General features: G+C 43.2%; 1 protein-coding gene across 2 annotated transcripts in view; it reads right to left on the reverse strand.

Annotated features, from left to right (window-relative positions):
• Nucleotides 1-14,488: 14,488 nt before the first annotated feature.
• The window catches only part of LOC109561678 (putative adhesion G protein-coupled receptor E4P), a 37,152-nt gene continuing 33,942 nt past the window's right edge, over nucleotides 14,489-17,698 (reverse strand). For both annotated transcript variants that reach the window (XM_070792955.1, XM_019964322.2), the window contains one exon: nucleotides 14,489-15,519. In XM_070792955.1, coding sequence (XP_070649056.1) covers nucleotides 15,409-15,519 — 111 coding nt within the window. In that variant the 3' untranslated portion in view covers nucleotides 14,489-15,408. The remainder of the gene's footprint in view (nucleotides 15,520-17,698) is intronic.

Genomic DNA, 17,698 nt, shown 5'->3' on the forward strand with positions numbered 1-17,698 from the left:
GGGGTGGGGATTATATATATATATATATATATATATAGATTATAGATATATATAACCAAATCACTTTGCTGTACACCTGAAACTAACATAACATTGTAAATCAAGTGTAATTAAATTGAAAAAAGATGTGATATATTTATATATATTACATATTATATATATATACATAATGGAATATACAATAAGCTGGACTTCACTGATGGTCCAGTGGTTAAGAATCCAGTGGTTAAGCCTTGCAATGCAAGGGACACGGGTTTGATCCCTGGTCGGGTTTGATCCCACATGCTGCAGAGCAACTAAGCCAGTGTGCTCTAACTACTGAAGCCCGTGCACCTCAGAGCCTGTGCTCAGCGAGAAGAGAAGCCGCCACAATGAGACGCACGAGCACCACATCAAAGAGAAGCCCCCGCTGGAGGCAACTAGAGAAAGCCCATGTGCAGCCACAGAGATCTACCACAGCCAATAAATAAATAAGTCTTTAAAAGCATACAATGCGATATTAGCTATAAAAAACCCCCCAAATGTGGCATTAGCAGTAAGATGATGAATAGGTGGATGAGTTTTAGGGCTCATGAGTGAATATGCTCTGTGTGAGACTATAATGATGGACACAGATTATTACACAATTATCTAAACCCTTGGAATGCACAACACCCAGAGTGAACCCTAACTGGTGAACTATGGATTTGGGGTGACCATGATGTATTGATGCAGATTCATCAGTTTTAACAAATGTACCGCTGTGGGTGGGCCAGTCAGGGAGCCTCTGCCTGTGTGCAGGTGGCAGGGAATTCTCTATACCCATCGCTTGGTTTTTCTGTGAACCTAGAACTGCTCTAAAAAAACCAATATTTTCTTTAGAAGTCACCTATATCTACAGAATGGTAGAAATAATACACTGACTTTTCCAGCTAGGTACACTTTGATTACCTATCCTGTTCATTCTCCTAAACATTGTATGTGGTAAAAACATCGCATGTGGGGAAACAGGTGAGCATAAAAAACTCAGGTTTTTCTTTTTTCTTTTCTTTCTTTTCGTAATGAGCGAGTGAAACAACGAACCTCATCAATTTTGCTTGAAGACACATACTCACACACATCACGCCAAACTTTGTCATTATATAGATAGATAGATAGATAGATAGATAGATAGAAGTGGGGCTTCTCTGGTGGTTCTAGGGTAAAGAATTCACCTGCCAATGTGGGAGACGTAGTCTTGGTACCAATTTTGGTATTTACCAATATACATATACATATCATATACTAATATATATAGTAGTAGTATCATCCTGGCTATGATGATGACTTGCAAGATGATTTTCCAAAACTGGTATTAAACTTTTTAGCACTGTAAAGACAGGCAAGTTTACACTGGCATACACACAATCATACACCACCCCACCCCCAATTCTGTGAGGCTTTGATAACAGAACACATATTTAGATTGTAAATTGAGCTAAGAACATGAGGGCAGGTCAGGACTACATTTTTTGTCATGAGAGAAAATTTGTAAGTCATCCAGTTCCCATGATAAGTCTTTATTATATTTTTTTAAACCTGCATTGTTTTGAATAATAGGGAAAGTTCATTTCAAAACTTAAATGACATACCATATATATGCATTCATCTGATATATGTATATGTGTATGTGTGTCTTGATGAAGGTGAAAGTGAAAAATCTGACTTAAACCTCAACATTCAAAAAACTAAGATCATGGCATCTGGTCCCATCACTTTATGGCAAATAAATGGGCAAACGGTGGAAACAGTGACAGACTTTTTTCTTGAGTTCCAAAGTCACTGCAGATGGTGACTGTGGCTGTGAAATTAAAAGATGCATGCTTCTTGGAAGAAAAGCTATGACAAGCCTTAAACAGCATATTAAAAAGCAGAGACATCACTTTGCCAACAAAGGTCCGTATAGGCAAAGCTGAGAGTTGGACCATAAAGAAAACTGAGCACTTAAGAACTAATGCTTTTGAACTGTGATGCTGGAGGAGACTCTTGAGAGTCTCTTGGACTGCAAGAAGATCAAACAAGTCAATCCTAAAGGAAATCAACCCTGAATATTCATTGGAAGGACTGATGCTGAAGCTGAAGCTCCAACTCTCTGGCCACCTGATGCAAGGAGCCAACTCGTTGGAAAAGACCATGATGCTGAGAAAGATTGAAAGCAGGAGGATAAGGGGACGACAGAGGATGAGATGGTTGGATGGCATCACTGATTCAATGGACATGAGTTTGGGCAAACTCTGGGAGATGGTGAAGGACAGGGAAACCTGGTGTGCTGCAGTCCAAGGGGTCCCAAAGAGTCTGACAAGAGAACACGACTTAGCGACTGAACAACAACAAAAGTTAAGCCATGCTAGCCTGGGCTATCTTTGAGCATGGTAGCTTAGTAATTTTGTAACTGTATGTACAAGTTTAAGGCAACATTTTCTGTACAAAGTGTTCCTTTTTCCTCCATCTGATACATCACAGCAAATAATTCAGGGTGATAGAACAAATCACATTGTGAATGAAAAATATTGCCTGCCACTTCAGTAAACAAAGGATATGGCAGCCATCCAGATGGTGAGCCCTGATGGAACTCAGGGTAAAAAAAGACAGGATGCCCGGCATCAAGCCCTCAGCCACTGCAGACAACCTCTAAGAGGAAACTCGGGAAGAGAAAGCACAGGTAAGCCGAGGTGCCTGTCAAAGGAATGATTTCCATGAGCCCAGACTCTTGCATCTTCCCATACCTAGAAAAGCGCTAAATTTCTTAACTTGAGATATCTGGTTTTCTTTAATTAACAGTAACCTTTTGATGTTCCAAGGCTTCCCTGATAGCTCAGTTGGTAAAAAGTCCACCTGCAATGTAGGAGACTCCAATTCGATTCCTGGGTCAGGAAAATCCGCTGGAGAAGGGAAAGGCTATTCACTCCAGTATTCTTGGGCTTCCCTTGTGGCTCAGCTGGTAAAAATCTGCCTGCAGTGTGGGAGACCTGGGTTTGATCCCTGGGTTGGGAAGATGCCCTGGAGAAGAGAAAAGCTACCCACTCCAGTATTCTGGCCTGGAGAACTCCATGGGATTGCAAAGAGTTGGACACGACTGAGCGACTTTCACTTTAAGTCACTTTTGATGTTCCAACTACCTGGTTTTTATTGCAAAAACTCCTATGTATCTTGGATCCTGCCCTTGCATCCACCAAATAAAACTTAACTCTCAACTTTCATTTAAAAAAAAATGTGTATTTATTTTTGGTTGCACTGGGTCTCCATTGCTTCCTGAGTTTTCTCTAGTTGTGGCAAGCGGGGGCTACTCTCTAGTTGCGGTGCACAGGCTTCTCAAAGCAGTGGTTTCTTTTGTTGCAGAGCACAGGCTCTAGGCACCCATGCTCAGTAGTTGCGGTGCACAAGCTTAGTTGCCCTACGGCATGTGAAATCTTCCTGGATCAGGGATCAAACCCATGTCCCCTGCCCTGGCAGGCAGATTCTTAACCACTGGGCCACCAGGGAAGCCCGACTCTCTCAAATTTTAGGCTGGACATTTTTTTAAATTCAACATCATTGACCTGAATTTATATATCCTACATCCCTGTAGTTATAAATTATGCTTATCACAATAGCCCCTGGATAGTTTCCTATCAAGGAAGTTTTTAAATGGAAGGATTATTTAATGATTAAATCTGGAGAGTTAGTGCCAAATTGTCCTCCTGAAAAATATTTTGTTTTATGCAAGTTCCATCTATGTAAATTTGAAATTGCATAATATAAACAAATCACTCTATGTGTACACATTTTGAAACCATGTGAATTTCCCTAAATTTTAACTTTTCAAGGAAGAGAAAGTGTGAAAGTGTTTAGTCTTTCAGTTGTGTCCGACTCTTTGTGACCCCATGGACTGTAGCCCACCAGGCTCCTCTATCCATAGGATTCTCCAGGCAACAATATCGGAGTGGCTTGCCATTTCCTTCTCCAGGGGATCTTCCCAACCCGGGGATCTAACCCGCATCTCTTATGTCTTCTGCTTTGCAGGCAGATTCTTTATCCACTGAGCCATAGGAGAAGCCAGCTTTTCAAGAGAAATTACATAATTTCAAAGCTGGGAGAGGAAGTGATTTGTATACTCTGGTTATATTGCTACCACATGGAGGAGATATTTGAGCCCCCTAAGTAGAAAAGGGATACAGTCCTTTGTCTATGACCTTAAAAATGCACACAAAATCTCTTCAAATGAATTATGGTGACTCTTGGCTGCTATTTTAACATTTACTATTGTTACAATTTTTGTTTAGTTTTAAAATTATTTTAAAATTATATTTATGTAAAAGTCCATTTTATTTCTCAGTAAAGCTTTAATTTTTTTTAACTTTTTATTTGGTATAGGATTTTAACAAATTAACAACATTGCAATAGCTTCAGGCAAACAGCAAAGGGACTCAGCCATACATGTACATGTGTCCATTCTCTCCCAAACTTCCTTCCCATCCATGCTGACACATAACATTGAGCAGAGTCCTGTGTGCTATACAGTAGGTCCTTATTGGTCATCCATTTAAAATACAGCAGTATGTACGGGCAACCATGGTCTTCCCCCGTGGCTCAGCAGTTAAGAATCTGCCTGCAATGCAGGAACCACAGGAGACACAAGTTCAATCCCTGGGTTGGGAAGATCCCTTGGAGGAGGGCATGGCAAACCACTCTGGTATTCTTGCCTGGAGAATTCCTATGGACAGAGGAGCTTGGCGGACTACAATTCATAGGGTAGCAAAGAGCGGACACAACTGAGAAGACTTAGCATGCATGCGCAACCATAAGTTCAAGCTGGTTTTAGAAAAGGCAGAGCAACCAAAGATCAAATTGCCAACATCCGCTGGATCATCGAAAAAGCAAGAGAGCTCCAGAAAAAACATCTATTTCTGCTTTATTGATTATACCAAAGCCTTTGACTGTGTGGATCACAATAAACTGTGGAAAATTCTTCAAGAGATGGGAATACTAGACCACCTGACGTGCCTCTTGAGAAATCTGTATGCAGGTCAGGAAGCAACAGTTAGAACTGGACATAGAACAACAGACTGGTTCCAAATAGGAAAAGGAGTACGTCAAGGCTGTATATTGTCACCCTGCTTATTTAACTTATATGCAGAGTACATCAGGAGAAACGCTGGGCTGGAAGAAGCATATGCTGGAATCAAGATTGCTAGGAGAAATATCAATAACCTCAGATATGCAGATGACACCACCCTTATGGCAGAAAGTGAAGAGGAACTAAAAAGCCTCTTGATGAAAGTGGAAGAGGAGAGTGAAAAAATTGGCTTAAAGCTCAACATTCAGAAAACGAAGATCATGGCATCTGGTCCCATCACTTCATGGGAAATAGATGGGGAAACAGTGGAAACAGTGTCAGACTTTATTTTGGGGGGCTCCAAAATCACTGCAGATGGTGATTGCAGCCATGAAATTAAAAGACGCTTACTCCTTGGAAGGAAAGTTATGACCAACCTAGATAGCATATTGAAAAGCAGAGACGTTACTTTGCCAACAAAGGTCCGTCTAGTCAAGGCTATGGTTTTTCCAGTGGTCATGTATGGATGTGAGAGTTGGACTGTGAAGAAAGCTGAGTGTCGAAGAATTGATGCTTTTGAACTGTGGTGTTGGAGAAGACTCCTGAGAGTCCCTTGGACTGCAAGGAGATCCAACCAGTCCATTCTGAAGGAAATCAGTCCTGAGTGTTTTTGGAAAGACTGATGCTAAAGCTGAAACTCCAGTACTTTGGCCACCTCATGCGAAGAGTTGACTCATTGGAAAAGACTCTGATGCTGGGAGGGATTGGGGGCAGGAGAAAAAGGGGACGACAGAGGATGAGATGGCTGGATGGCATCACCGACTCAATGGACATGAGTTTGGGTGAACTCTGGGAGTTGGTGATGGACAGGGAGGCCTGGCGTGCTGCAATTCATGGGTTCACAAAGAGTCGGACGGGACTGAGCGACTGAACTGAACTGAAGTCTGTAAATCTGTTTCTTTTTTGTAAGTAAGTTAATTTGTATCAGTTCTTTTTAGATTCCACATATAAGAGATGTCATAATAAAGATATTTCTCTTTCTCTGCCTGACTTACTTCACTCAGTATGGCGATCTAGAGGTCCATCCATGTTGCTACAAATGGCATTATTTCATTCTTTTTAACAGCTGAGTAATATTCCATTGTATAAATGTTGGTTTTGTTTTTTTAACTGGAATACAGTTGATTTACAATGTCGTGTTCGCTTCTACTGTACAGTAAAGTGAATCATTTATATGTATACATATATTTGCTATTTTTTAAGATTCTTTCCCCATGTGGGCTATTACAGAGTATTGAATAGAGTTCCCTGAGCTGTACAGTAGGTCCTTATTAGTTAATGACACACTAATGTCATTTCACTAATTATTACCTGGCAATTTTTTTGTAGCTCCACTGTTCCCTTTTTCCTCTCTGCCTACCTTTATGAATAGATGATTTTCCAAGGTGGTATACAGTGATTCCATTTTTTGTGTGTGTGTGAATCTACTATACGTTTTTGCTTTTGTGGTTACCCCAAGGCTTCCATAAAACATCTTACAGCTAAAATCATCCATTTTAAGTTGATAGCAACTTAACCCCGGGGCTTCCCTGATACTCAGTTGGTAAAGAATCCGCCTGCAATGCCGAAGACCCTGGTTTGATTCTTGGGTCGGGAAGATCCACTGGAGAAAGGATAGGCTACCCATTCCAGTATTCTTGGGCTTCTCTTGTGGCACAGCTGGTAAAGAATCCACCTGCAATGTGGGGAATCCCTGGGTTGGGAAGATTTCCTGGAGAAGGGAAAGGCTGCCCATTCCAGTATTCTGGCCTGGAGAATTCCATGGACTGTATAGTCCATGGGGTTGCAAAGGAACTGAGTGACTTCTATTTTCACTAACCCCAATCACACATAAAACTACACTCTTCTCTCCTTTTTTGTCTTTGATATGACAATTACAATCTCTTTTTATATTTTTTATTTGTTAACAAATTAAGGTAGCTACAGTTATTTTTAATATCTCATCCTTTAACCTTTACTAAGACTAAGTTGTTAACACACCGCCATATTATAGCATTATGTATGGTGTATGCTCAGTCTTGTCTGACTCTGTGACCCCATGGACTGTAGCCCACCAGGTTCCTCTGTCCATGGGATTTCCCAGTCAAGAATACTGGAGGGGGTTGCCATTTCCTTCTCCAGGGGATCTTCCCAACCCAGGGATCGAACCTGAGTTTCTTATTTCTCTTGCATTGGCAGGCGGGTTCTTTACCACTAGTGCCCCTGGGAAGCCTGTCATAATTACAGTATTGGGGTATTCTGAATTTGACTATATGCTTAACTTTACAGTATGTTCTACACTTTCTTTTTTAATGAATCATAATTGTACTGTCATTACAATTTAAAATTGTTTTGGAAACATTGTCTGGTCACAAAGTTATCCATGCACTTAATAATTCTAATGTTGAAACACACACCTAAAACCCAACATGTTTGGAAATGAATTTAGAAACAGTAGAACAGAATAAATCAGATCAAATTACTGATGTGATATGCCTCACGGTTTTAGTTTGGGAGCATTTATACCAGGACATGGAGATTGTAGGGTAAAGGAGTTAGAGAAGGCGAGGCTCAGAAAAAGAATGAGACCAGCACTCTATAGGAACAGATCACCTTTAATGAGGCGAGAAGGGGCAGCAGTCAGATTATCGAGCTGCTGCACTTACCCAAGAAAAGAGTAAGTACATATAGGCATGTATGTGGAAAGCTGTTGTCTTAAGGGGGCCTGTTCTTCTCCAAGGTTGTTCAGAGTAGTTATCTCTTAAACGGCTGGGGCAAGGAATTTTGGAGATCGGCCAGAGGCTGGACCGGCTGGGAGCTGGGCATAATCAACCTTAATGTCCATTTTTTCTCGGGGTGAGAGAGTTCTTTGTTTTGCGTAGAATGGTGGGGAGGACCTGGAGGGGAATTTTAATTCCAGACTATTTTGAGCCACGTAACTTTTCTTCATTCCAGGCCCTAAGGAATATATATAAAAAGAGAAAGAGAGATGGACGCAGTTAATGTTTAGGGCTTCTTCATGCTGATAAATGAGGATCAGGGGTTTGTGGTCTGGGAGGAAGGAAGTCTAAGGCCCGTAGTGTTGATTTTTATTCTAGCCATCAGGGTCTCAAACAAAAGAACAATCTTGACTTGGTCTTGGGAAATGGCTCAGATTCGGCCTTGGAGGAATTTCTGGAAAAGATTAAACAAATAAGGCCCAAAGGTGAGTAGGAGGATGATAAAAATGAATGGTCTGAGAAGGGGTACAAGTTATAAAAGGTTTCCTGTAGCCACAGGGCGGAGATGTAATCTTCAGTGTGTTTGAGTGTGGATCCTTGAGGACTCATGACCCAGATATCTGCCAGAAGTTGTTCCAGGAATAATTGTAGCCGTGAAACAGACAGGCTCATCTGTTGCCAGTTGGGGCTGGTGGAAGCTGTGAGAATTTTAGAGTTGTAGGGTCTGTGTGAGAAACTAGATAAGTATTAGTCTGGCAAGCATTTTCATCATTGGGCTGCATAACCTTTTTTTTTTTTTTTTAAACAGGGTGATGTATACCCAAGGGGTGATTTTTTTTTTTTTAATTTTGTAGTGGTAGGGGTCAGCAGAATTACTATGTAGGGTCCTTGTCATTTTGGGGTTACATCTGAGTGGGACTGAACTGTCATATAGACTTTGTCTCCTATTTGAAGGGATGGGTATGGAAGACTGGGGTGTGGTCGAGGGAGTAAGTTATCCATATGTTGCCAAAGGGCATTTCGTATCTGGGCAACTAAAGGAAAAGGAAGGTGGGAAGGCAGTTTGGGACTGTCCTGGGAAGGGGGTAGACCCAAAGGTATTATGGGCCTCCCATACATGGCCTCAAATGGACTGATATTTAAGGGTTTTTTGGTTTTTTTTGGTAAGGCCCGGACCTTTAAGAGGGGTAAAGGGAGGAGTTTAGATCGGTCTTGATGAAGTTTGATTGTTAATTTGGTCAGAGTTTCTTTTAGAACTTGGTTGGCTCTCTCAACCTTATCAGAAGACCGGGAATGATAAGGAATGTGAAGCCTCCAAGGAACTAGAAGGGCTCATGCAATATTTTGGGTGATTTGGGATGTGAACTCGGGCCTGTTGTCAGACTGGAAGGAGGAAGGTATTCCAAACCTTGGGAGGATTTCAGTAAGAATAAGCTGAGCCACAGTAGGGGCTCATTTGTTAGTAGTCAGGAAAGCTTCAATCCATCCAGAAAATGTATCTACGAGGACTAGGAGAAACTTAACCCTTTTTACGGGTGGCATGTGGGTGAAATCTATCTGTCAGTCTTGTGCAGGAAGATGTCCACGAATTTGGTGGGTGGGGAAAGGAGGGAGTCAAATGTTAGGATTTGTCTACTGAGAAATGGCACAAGTTTGGGTCAGATTATTTAAATAAGTCACATCATCCTTAGTCAGTTTAATAAAGTTCTGAAGGAAAGCCTTAAGTACTTTTGCAGAGGGGTGGAAAAAGGAATGTAAATATGAAAGTAATGTGTGGGTGTTAGGTTCCCCAATTTGGGCGATAGTAAAGGCAGGACTAACAGAGGCGGCCTGTTGTTGAAATGGCAACCCACTCCAATATTCTTGCCTGAAAAATCCCATGGACAGAGGAGTCTGGTGGGCTAGACTCCACAGGTGGCAAAGAGTCGCCACGACTGAGCGACTTCACATAAAAGGAGATAGGACTGTATCGCTGATGTCTCTGGCAGTGTATTACAGCAGCTTGTTTTGGGAGCTGAGCTGCATGAAGGAGTTCAGAAATAAAAGAAGCATTGAGAATGGGTGTGTCTTTCTGAGAGAGGAATCTCTTTTCTCTCCAGATTATAATGTTAGAATGTAATATGTTATAGACGTATTTGGAGTCAGTGTAAATGTTTATCTTTTGGTCTTTGGCTAGGGTCAAAGCTTGTGTAAGAGCTATCAGTTCAGCCTGTTGTGAGGACGTGTGAGTTGGGAGTGTGGCTGACTTGATGAGGCTAGCGGGGATAACTTTGTCAGGCTGTCCCTGAACTATAGTGTATCGAGCCCCAAATGGGGCTTGTTTTTGGGCAGTGCCATCTATGAACTACGATGGGACTTTGGAGTCAGTAAGGGGCTGATCAGTTATATGTTCAAAGGGATTAAGTGTCACATCTAAAGTCTGAACACAGTCATGAAATAGGTGTTCTGCTTCTGGATCTGGTGTAGGGAGTAAGCTAGCAGGATTGAGAGGTTTACAAGGCATAAAAGAAAGGGATGGGCCAAGGAGGTGTGGGTGAGGATTTGTAATTGAGCAGGGGGCAGAGAAAGGAAAGCCCGATGAGAGAGTAAATCTTTGAAGGAATGAGGTGAGCATACAGTTAGAGGAGCATTTCGGGTTAGTTTTTGGGCTTCAGGTATTAAGAGGGTGGTTGCAGCTAAGGCCTGGAGACAAGGTGGCCATCCGAGCGTGATGAGATCGAGTTGTTTAGATAAGTTGTTTAGATAAGCTAGGGGCCCCGTAAGTCTCCCCTTTTTTTGGCCCAGAATCTCTAAGGCATGTCCTTGTCGAAAATGTACAAAAAGGAAGAAAGGCTTGGTGTAATCAGGTAAGTAAAGAGAAGGGGCCTGTAGTAAATGTTTGATAAGAGTCTGTATTGGGGTGTGGAGAGAGGTGGGGGCCAATAAGGGTTCATTCAAGTCATTTCGAGTAGCTTGGTAGAGAGGTTTTGTGTGGAGGGCAAAATTTGGGACCCATATTTGGAAGAAGTTTAATAGACCTAACAGAGAAAGAAGTTTTCTCTTGATTTGGGGCCTGGGGGTCTGTGCCAAGGCTCAAAATCTCTGAGTTGGGATTATTTTGGATGTGGGAGTGAGAAGTAATCCCATGTGATCGGCAGTGGTGGAAGTAATTCGTGCTTTGGAGAGTGAGACTCTGTAGCCCCAGTCGCCTAGGGCATTTAATACTGTCGCAGTGTGGACCAGGCAGTTATGGCGAGAGGAACAATAAATCATGTACATATTGGAGTCAGGTAGTAGAACCTAGGTCTAAAGTTTGTAGGTCTCTTTGGAGGGCTTGACCGAAAAAATGAGGGCTATCTCTAAACTCCTGTAAAACGGTCTAAGTTAACTGTTGAGATTGATATGTATCTGGATCTGTCTGCTGCTGCTGCTGCTGCTAAGTTGCTTCAGTCGTGTCCAACTCTGTGCAACCCCATAGATGGCAGCCCACCAGGCTCCCCCATCCCTGGAGCTGTCTAGGTGAAGGCAAATAGGGGCTGTGAGGAGTGGTGTAGGGTATAGTAAAGAAATCATCTTTGAGGTCTAAAACCATGAAATAGAGTGTGTCAGGGGGAATACGTGAGAGAAGGGTGTAGGGTTAGTGACCACGGAGTGTACAGGTATTATGGCCTCATTGACCTTGTGAAGATCTTGGACTAGACACCATGAGTGGGGTCCCTTTTTGACTGCCAGTATAGGAGTATTATGAGGAGAACAGATAGGCTGCAAAAGGCTGGTTTTGAGCAGTCGGGAGATTATTGGTTTAAGTCCTTGTTGGGATTCTGTGATCAGGGTATATTGAGTTTGGGTTATTATTTGAGAGGGATTTTTAAGAAAGACCTGCATAGGGAATGGTGTCTGGCTACTGATGGGGCTTCGGTGCCCCAGACCTGAGGATCTATCGGGGAAAGGTCAGGGGGCAGGTTTTGGGAGTGAGGGCTGGCCAGGGGTTCAGGTGCCATTTGAATGCAAAGAAGTGATATGGGATCTAAAAATGGGAAGTTTTAGCTTAGCCAGAAGATCACATCCGATCACTGTCACTGGGTATTGAGGAACTATTATAAAAGAATGTGTTAGTGTTGTTTTGCCAAAGGAATAAAGGAGAGGAGGGGTTATTTTGGGATAGAAAGGGATGTCTGAGACCCATATGATGGCCACTTTTGAAGGTTGGAGAGGGCCCTTAAAGGAGGTTAAAAGTGAAAAGGCCACTCCAGTGTTACAAATGAGACTTTGTGTCTGGCCACCATGCCAATTACCTGAAGCTTTGAGTCTATCTGTATGGGGCGGACTTGGGGTCTGGAGCTTGAGCTCCATCACTGGAATAACCCAGGCATGATTAGATCATGTCTCACCTAATTCGAGGAACCATGGTCTGGGGTGCCAGGGCCTCCCTGAGTCTGGTTCCTGGCCCATTGTTGTTGGGCCTGGGGTGGACCCCAAGATTTGGTGGGTAGTGTCTGAGAACAATCTATTTTCCAGTCGACCCGTTGTTTGCAGGTGGGGCAGGGTTTGGTGGGTGAAGGAAATGGCAACCCACTCCAGTGTTCTTGCCTGGAGAACCCCAGGGACGGGGGAGCCTGGTGGGCTGCTGTCTATGGGGTCGCAAAGAGTCAGACACGACTGAAGCAACTTAGCAGCAGCAGCAGCAGCAGGGGTTTTGGCAGGACTTAGCCCAGTGTCCTGTTTGGTTACATCTGAAGCAGGGACCTGGAGAGTAGTCTCCTATGGGTGGGCTGAGGTTGATGGGCCAAAGGGGTTGAATTTTTCCCTTGGATAGCTGCAGCGAATAAAGCATATGTGGCCTTTTTTTTTTTTTCTTTTTCTTTTTTTGCTTCTTCCTTCCTATTGTTGAAAACTTTAAAGGCTAATTTTAGGAGATCTCACTGAGGGGATTTAGGGCCCTTTTCTAACTGGCATAGTTTTCAGCGAATATTGGGGGCTAACTGGCTTATGAACTGGACATGTAGGTACAGAAGTCCGGCGGGGGTGGAAATATCTAGATTAGTGTATTTTTGGACTGCCTCAGTAAGCCATGAAAGAAAAAGGGCAGTATTTTTATCTTTTTCTTGAGTCACTTCCCTAATCTTATTGTAATTATTAATGTGAATGTGAGAGCTTTTTAGCATTGCTTCTAGTAAACAAATGATCATATGATGTAGGTACCAGATGTTGGCATTGCCTGCTTGATATGTCCACAGTGGTTCAGTTAAAGGGACTGCATCATCAATCACCAGATTTGTCCTATCTTGGTTATGGAGCTGATCAGCAGGAGTCCAGGCTGCCTGTCATATCCATTTCTTTCCATCAGGGGTTAAAGTGGCATTTAGGATGTAATAAAGATCATTTTAGGTTAAATGATATGCTTGTGTAAGGCGGAGGAATTTTTTTATGTATCTAGTAGGATTTTCTGAAAAGGATTCCAATTTTTCTTCAGTTTGGCTCATATCAGAAATTGAGAAAGGTGCATGAACCCGTGTGGGGCCCTCTGGTCCCACTGCCTCTCTGAGAGGAAATGTGTTTGCTTCGGGTCCTGGCCGATGGAGGGGGCTGGAAATCTCTGGGGGTTCTGGAGTCATCGCCTTCTGTTTCGGAGGAGGAAGGGCTAGAGGATGGGGTCTCGTCTCCGGAAGCTTTTTCTCCGGGGCGGTAGGAAGGAGGCTCATCTGCTGGGTCAAAATCGGGGGCTGAGGGTTTAGGGGGCCTTTTAGGGGCTTTAGATTTGGATTCTTTTGTAATGGACAGGGAGAGACAGCAGAGGAGGATTTGATGAACAGTCTTTGCAGAGAGAAGGATGGCTTCTAAGGTCTCAGAAGGCTTGAATATAGGGGTCCTTTGACCATTTGCCATTCCATTTGAGGAAGTTAGTGAGATCTGATAAAATATTGAAATCGAAAGTCCCGATCTCAGGCCAGGATTTTGATTGTCTAATTTTGATTGTCTAATTGGTATTGAGGCCAGATCTGTATACAGAGTTGTTTTAAGCAGTTAGCTTTGAGTTCAGTGAGTGAGTGGTCTGAGATTTTTGAGAACACAAGCTAGAGAGGAATCTTTTGGGACAGATTGGCCAGACCCCATAATTGAAAGGCAAGCAAAGGCTCTTATTGGGAGCTCGAGTTGTCACCCGTAGTCGCAATAGGAGTTACGAGAAGAGAGCTCTGTGTCGAGGTGGAGGGTCCCCCACCATCGCCTACAGAGTGGTCCTAGGCCGGGGGTCCCGGGATCAGAGAGAACTGGGTTCTAGGGAGCCTCTAGAACAGCGTCCGGATCTTACCTTAATTTAGGGGCCGGCTTGAGTGGAGTGTTGCATGTAAAGGGATCGAATGGCAAAAGGCCTCTGTCCTGGAGTTGGTCGGTCTCGTGGAAAAGAAAAGTGTAGAGAAAAGAGGAAGAGAGAGAGAGAGGCCAATATTCCTCGGGTTACATAGAAAACCAATAAAGCCCTTACACAGGACTTGTACCGCTCACGAAGGCATAGGGCGTCCTCTTGAGGAGGTCTTGAAAACCCCAGCGGGAAAGAGCTTGGCAGGCTTCCACGCTGCGAAGAGCTGGCCGTGGAGAAGGAGAAGGAACCGTCAACCTCCTGGGGTTTCGACACCAAAAATGTAGGGTAAGGGAGTTAAAGAAGGCGAGGTTCAGAAAAATAACGAGACCAGCACTCTATAGGAACAGATCACCTTTAATGAGGCGAGAAGGGGCAACAGTCAGATTATCGAGCTGCTGCACTTACCCAAGAAAAGAGTAAGTACATATAGGCATGTATGTGGAAAGCTGTTGTCTTAAGGGGGCCTGTTCTTCAAGGTTGTTCAGAGTAGTTATCTCTTAAACGGCTGGGGCAAGGAATTTTGGAGATCGGCCAGAGGCTGGACCGGCTGGGAGCTGGGCATAATCAACCTTAATGTCCATTTTTTCTTGGGGTGAGAGAGTTCTTTGTTTTGCATAGAATGGTGGGGAGGACCTGGAGGGGAACTTTAACGCCAGGCTATTTTGAGCCCTGTAACTTTCCTTCAGAGATGAAACTAAAAAAACAAAATTATATTTAATCAGAGAGTAGGGTAGGTTCAAAAAAATCTTCAGGCAAAGAAAACGGAAAAGTGCTGGTGTTCTGACTGCAAACTTCTTCCTGAAGACAATTCACTCCTAAGTGGGACTGGTGGTGTCCCATTTTTGCATTGCCAAGCATGCAACCCTCTTTTCATATTAATTCATATGAGAATTATTGAATTATGCAGGTGTCCAGAAATGCAAAATCTTGGGGAGCATAAAATGCAGCGGAGAAGCCAGAGGAGAATCTGTAAGCTGGATCCAGATGTTAGTCAGTCATAGGCAAGTTGGTAATGTCTAGCAGAGGAAAATCCACTTATTTCTCTCATCATTAAAAAGGATTTCTTAACCATTTGATTGCGCCTGACACACAATACTGGATTCTGAATCTAAGAACTCCCCCAGGTGTCCCTTTCCTTCTATGGAGAGAGAAACCAAGATGAGGAAATCAGTTAGGACTCATTTTCACAGGTAAGGTCAACAGTGGCATTGGTCCCATCCATACATGACCACGAGGGGGCGCAGTCCACACGCAGCTCAGTTGCCTGTTTTGAGCCAAGAAACACTAACAAGTTGAGGCCCAGGCGGTGGCTGGATAGACGCAGAGTCTTTTTTGCAAAAGAATTCCGATGACTTCTCCAGTTTCTCCTATTTGGGGGAAACAATGTGGAGAAAAAGCTGAAGGGAAATGAACACCTCAGAAATTAACTAAAACTTCTAAGCGTGCTTGGAAGTGACAAGCTAGAATTGCCCTAAGGTTCAAAGCTCAGTAAATCCGAAGCTGCTGCTGCTGCTGCTAAGTCGCTTCAGTCATGTCCGACTCTGTGCGACCCCATAGACGGCAGCCCACCAGGCTCCCCCGTCCCTGGGATTCTCCAGGCAAGAACACTGGAGTGAGTTGGCATTTCCTTCTCCAATGCATGAAAGTGAAAAGTGAAAGTGAAGTCACTCAGTCGTGTCTGACTCTTAGTGACCCCGTGGACTGCAGCCCACCAGGCTCCTCAGTCCAAGGGATTTTCCAGGCAAGAGTACTGGAGTGGGGTGCTATTAATGTTGCCTGATGTATCAGTAAACAAAGGATGGTACAGCCACCTACAAAGGTGCACCCTGAGGGGACTCAGGATGAGAAAGAATGGGATATGGAGGTAAATAGCTAAGATGCTTATCAAAGGAATTATTTCAAAGAGCCTAGGCTCTCGTGGGTTTCCCAGGTGGTGCTAGTGGGAAAGAACCCATCTGCAAAGCAGGAGACTTAAGAGACTTGAGTCAGGAAGATCTTCCTGGGTCAGGAAGATCCTCTATTCCTGGGTGGGCAAGATCCAAGAGGGCATGGCAACCCACTCCAGTAGTCTTGCCTGGAGGGCTTCAGTCCATAGGGTCGCATAGAGTGGGAACGACTAAAGGGACTTAGAGCAAACATGTAGACTCGCATTTTCCTGTACATAGAAAAGCACTAAATTCCTTAAGATGTCCCTTAAGTTAATCTCCCTTAATTAACAGTAATCTTTTGCTGTTCTGACTACCTGATCTTTGTTGTAAACCTCTTATATAACCTGACTTATATAACCTTGCCTCTTTGGAGCAGTCCCTCAGAGCTCTTCTTGAAGTCTTCGGAAAGTCTGACAAATAAAACATAATTCTCAACTTTTAGGTTGTGTGTTTTTTGGGTTTTTTTTACTCAACACCCCATAACACCATCTATGATGGGGTTTCAAAACTTAGTTTCTTCACAAACATTACGTGTTTGGGGCTCAGAGGTAAAGAATCTGCCTGCAATGCAGGAAACCTGGGTTTAGCCCCCGGGTTAGGAAGTTTCACTGGAGAAAAGAATGGCAACCACTCAGGTATTCTTGCAGGGAGAATTCCATGGACAGAGGAGCTTGGTGAACTACGGTCCATGGAGTCACAAGTAGTCAGACATGACTGAGCAACTAACACACGCTGTGTGCCAGGTAGCGTTTGAAGCACTTAACCTATAAGATATCATTTAATTCTCATGATGAGACAGATATTATCATTCCCATTTTACAGATGAAGAAACTGAGATTCAGAGATATCAAGTGGCTTGTGCAAGGTCACACAGCCTGGAGGTGGTAGAATCTGGGATCTGAATCCAGACACTTGGGCTCTATGGAAACCCAATAGTGATGGATCACTTAAACGCTACAGAGGATTAATGGAGGTTGCAAGCTTGGTTAGGTTGATTATATACTACTTATTTATTTATTGGCAGCTCCACCACACAGCATTCGGGATCTTAGTTCCGGACCAGGTATCTAATCCATGCCCCCTGTAGTGGAAGCACAGAATCCTAACCACTGGACAACCAGGAAAGTCTCTGATTATGTGCTTTTTAGAATGTAACACGTTGTCCAAAGATAGGGATTATGAGACTCTTGTGGGGGTCCAGTGGTTAAGACTTTGCCTTTCAATGCAGAGGGTGTGGGTTCAATCCTTGGCTGGGGAGTTAAGATCCCATATGCTTCAGGGCCAAAAAACCAAAATATAAAACAAGCAATATTGTAACACATTCAGTAAAGTCTAAAAATCTTGTTGTTGTTTAGTCGCTAAGTTGCGACTGACTCTTTGACACTCCATGGATTGTAGCACGTCAGCCTCCTCTATCCATGGGATTTCCCAGGCAAGAATGTGGACTTTAAAAATAATCCACATTAAAAAAAATAAGGGATTATGATTATTATTCTGGACTCTTCTATATAGTTAGTTGAAATGTCACCTCCTCAGTTTTTCCCTAATCATTCATTCCAAAATAGTCTTTTCCTCATGACCTATCATTATATTCTAATTCTCTGCATACTCACTGTAT

The sequence above is a fragment of the Bos indicus genome, chromosome 7, assembly GCF_029378745.1.
Source record: "Bos indicus isolate NIAB-ARS_2022 breed Sahiwal x Tharparkar chromosome 7, NIAB-ARS_B.indTharparkar_mat_pri_1.0, whole genome shotgun sequence".
In the NCBI taxonomy this organism is placed as follows: Eukaryota; Metazoa; Chordata; class Mammalia; order Artiodactyla; family Bovidae; genus Bos; species Bos indicus.